This window comes from Bidens hawaiensis, unplaced genomic scaffold (genome assembly GCF_021521415.1).
Source record: "Bidens hawaiensis isolate Kalapana, Puna unplaced genomic scaffold, B.hawaiensis_p1.1 tig00010463_1, whole genome shotgun sequence".
In the NCBI taxonomy this organism is placed as follows: domain Eukaryota; kingdom Viridiplantae; phylum Streptophyta; class Magnoliopsida; order Asterales; family Asteraceae; genus Bidens; species Bidens hawaiensis.
In genome coordinates, this window is record NW_027491797.1 from 40,688 (window position 1) to 44,757 (window position 4,070).

Consider the following 4,070-nt stretch of genomic DNA (forward strand, 5'->3'; position numbering starts at 1 on the left):
ACATAAAAATGTTTTCAAGTGATAAAGCCATGAAAAGCATGGTGAATGCTTGAGAAAGAAAAGGACGAGAAGTTTCTCAGCGCCCTTCAACACTCACAGGCCTACGTGCTTCAAGAGAAATCAAAAACTCTTGATGCATACAATGAACTCATGGAGCTACCAGACAGTGAGTTCAAGGCACAGACTGCTGAGTTCCTCAAGCAGCTGACTAAATGCCATGACTCCGTGTATGGTACTTTGGTTGACACGGTTTCAAATTTGTCAGCCAACACGGAGTTCAAGGAAGACGGACGTGAGAAGATCAATAAACAGGGAGCGGTGGGGGTTGATGGGGGCTGACGAGGTCTGATGGGGTCTGATGATGGGGTCTGATGGGGTGTAACCCCATGTATTAAAAAAATAAATAAATAAAATTTTTATCTTTTGTCATACGCTTTTTATATGTTTGTGAAACGCTTGTGTAAAAAAAAGGTACCTACATAACACACAATCTAAAACACAAAAAACTAACTATTTCTATCTAAAACAATCAACTATGAATTCATTGTTGCGGTTGCTGCTGCATTGCTTTACAAGTTCTGCTGTTGTGGCCATGTATGTGACAAATTTGACACTCCCTATAACCCTTCCCAGAGCGACTAATGGCTATCTCTTTCTTTGATTTAATTAATTCATAACTATTGATAAGGTATTCACCGGCATACTTTATTTCTCTTGAAATTTCTTTTATCTTCCTGTTCTGATCATTACCAAATTCTGACATTGGAACTATTATGATATTCACTTCATCCTCTTTCCTCCATCGATCATTTATATATCTATTAGGGAATTTCTTGACTTGATACATATTCATGACGTAGAAAATGTGCCGACACAACAAACCATATTGTTCGAATCTTTTGCAGGAACATATTGCAATAGACTCTTCACCAAACTCACCATCCTTCTTAAACACAACCTACAAAAGTAAAACGCTTATTAAACGCTTGTTATTTAACTTAAGCTTAAACAACTTTATACTAAACGCTTAATAAACGCTCATAATTACCTCCAAAAAACCTGGAGCATACGCATTAAAATCCATTATTTTACACCTCAAAAACCCTCATTATTCTTCACAAGAACTGAATTGTGAAACACCACCAACAATTTCATTCATTTCATCTTAAAGATCATTAAACATAGCTCTTCTGTATATCCTAACCGCTTCCCTTTCAAGATAACTTCTGGTTTCTAACTGCGGATACGTGTACCTACTATCATGATCACACCGTCTGCCATTATATCTCTGTATCTTCATACAAAAATCAAAATGGTTGAAAAACTCAACTAACACTAATTGAGAATTTGTAGCTTTTCCAAGAAAATGGTTTTCGCTCTCTGATCTTGATGTTGTACGAATTAATCCAGACAAAATTTCATCTCTATAAAAAGCAGGTATCCAGTCAAATCTGATTTCATACATATCAGTAAGACATTTATTCTTGTCAAGCTCAAACTCAACCATTATAGCCTGCCATTTTTCCTCAAATTCTAAAGGACTAATTGAATTGGTCCACACAATGTTACATGGCCTACTCTTAAAATCTTCGTTGTTACATAAATCAGCCCCCACCTGATACACAAAAAAACATGTAAAAACGCTTGTGTAAATTCTCGTTGACACAATATATAATCATGTCATGCTAATAAAACTCTCACATATTAAAAAATCAAAAATAAAATGACTATTGCCATTAAACGCTTGTCAAACGCTCATTATTCAAACTGCCTAAAACACAATTAAGAAGTTACCTTGTTAGCAACTTTCTTCATGATATGCCACATACATAACCTATGCCTTGTATTTGGAAACACAGCTGCAATAGCTTGCTTCATAGCAAGGTATGATCAGTAACAACAACCTTCGGTGCATGACCAAACGACTTAAGTAACATTTGCAATAACCATGTGTATGATTCAATAGTTTCAGAAGCTAGTAATCCAGCACCGACAGTAACACTATGACAATGGTTATCAATTGCCGTGAACGGGACAAAAACCATCTTGTACCTGCATATAGAAAATCATATAAAATACATAAAAAAACATATACATACAGACAATCCTATACATACACACAAACTTACTTGTTAGTCTTAAATGTAGCATTAAAAGATATAATATCCCCAAATGCAAGATAATTACTCTTTGAAGTCTCATCAGCCCAAAACATACGAATTAACTCACGATCATCATTGACATCATATTCAAAAGAATAATCGGATGAAAATGTTTTCCTTGCACACAATCTATGAACAATCATCTCAGCATCATACTCTCCAATATAACAATTCAAACCTTGTTTAAAATTCTTACAATCATCTTTAGTTGCACCTACCTTTTCAAAACCAACGTACTGTGTTCTCATAAGGTTAAACGCTTTAAAAGGTCCCAAGTTCATATTAGAAAGCTCATAAATAGCTTCCTCTTGGACATGTGTTAACTTCCTCGCAGAACGAACAAACTGCATATCAGAATCTGCAACCATTCTATGATTATGGCCTTCAACAAAATCATCTACCTCAAAAAAATCACCGTCAACAGATTTCAACTGTATATGTGCTCTACAACCACATCTAATTGTCGGCCTCTTCCTCCTTTTGTAATATGGCTTGCTTGATTCATTACAATCACCTTTTGAATCATACATTTTAGCTGGCTTGTGACCTTCTTTACAACATGTAAAGTACTTGGTCTTTAGTACACCACCATGCACGTAAGAGTCACCTTTACGATCCCCAAATCCATCTTTTTTAGCATATTCACAATAAAAATCAAATGCTTGATCAATTGACTAAAACCTCATTCCTTTAACAGGTCTGTATGAAGAAGCAACTTCAGGAATGATATCAACCCCTTGACGTTCAACCAAAATACTTGATTCATCTACACAAAATATCAAAAATAAATTATAATCCATACACACTCAAAAATTATAATCAAACCATTTTAACAATCCTAATAGTAACACGCTCATATGACGCTCATATTATACAACGTTATAATCAGCTCATAATCAAATATAGTAACACGCTCATGATACGTTCATATTATGAAACATCAAAAATCAAAGACAGTCCTAATATGAACACGCTCGTAACACGCTCACAAACTATACTAATCAATTATCACGTGATTCTCATGAGAACTAACATACAGATTTACTATTACACTAATCCTAATAGTAACACGCTCATAAGACGCTCATATTATACAACGTTATAATAAGCTCATAATCAGATATAGTAACACGCTCATGATACGTTCATATTTTGAAACATCATAAAATCAAACTAGACTAATCAATTATCTACAGTTGATTAATTCAAACACAGCAAAAACCTACATTCGCATTCGTCTTCCATTTCAAACCCCTAAAATCAGAAAAATTGCTTGATAAACTGATTCGTGTACTCAAGAGAGCTCAATTGATAGTTTTGGTACAAAAATTGTTTCGTAAAATAAGAAATTGATTTTGATGAAGCTAAATATCAGGATCGTAACCGTTTATACGCAAATTACCAAATTTAAATGAGGAATCAAAAAGACAATCGTACCCTTCTCGCTTAAAAATACACGGGATCTCCTCAAAAGCTTTCAACTGAATGATAAGTGTAGATCGACGCTTGCTGTTGTCGCGTACTGTTTTGTACGATAGGGATTAGCGTATTCCATCTTTTCTCTCTCTCTCTCTATATATATATATATAAGTGTGTTTTTAAGAAAAGAATATAATTATTTCAGAATGTCGAATTAAGGATCTCAAAACGCGGAAGCTTCTCAAAAAGGAGAAGGCGATCGTGCTCAAAATGAACAAGCTCAACAAATTCCCGAGCAATATTTAAAAAAAATACAAGAAATGATAACCAAAGTTATAAGAGCCGAATCACACCTTAGAAGCGAATCTAGGTAAACACATCACACCGATCATTATCGAAAATCCATAAAATCCAAATCTCGCCCTAACCCGTCTCATCCCGAAAAAAGCGTTCACAATTCAAATTCTGGTGATGATTTCAATCGCAAAT

The 4,070-nt window shown here is 34.6% G+C and overlaps 1 protein-coding gene across 1 annotated transcript; it reads right to left on the bottom strand.

The window, feature by feature from the left end:
• Nucleotides 1-1,165: 1,165 nt before the first annotated feature.
• LOC143535295 (protein FAR1-RELATED SEQUENCE 5-like) lies at nt 1,166-2,692 on the bottom strand. Its single transcript, XM_077029585.1, has 3 exons — nt 2,130-2,692; nt 1,905-2,052; nt 1,166-1,615 (listed from the first exon to the last, which is right to left on the bottom strand). The coding sequence occupies exons 1-3, from the start codon at nt 2,690-2,692 to the stop codon at nt 1,166-1,168; spliced, it is 1,161 nt and encodes a 386-aa protein (XP_076885700.1).
• Between the last annotated feature and the right edge of the window lie 1,378 nt (nt 2,693-4,070).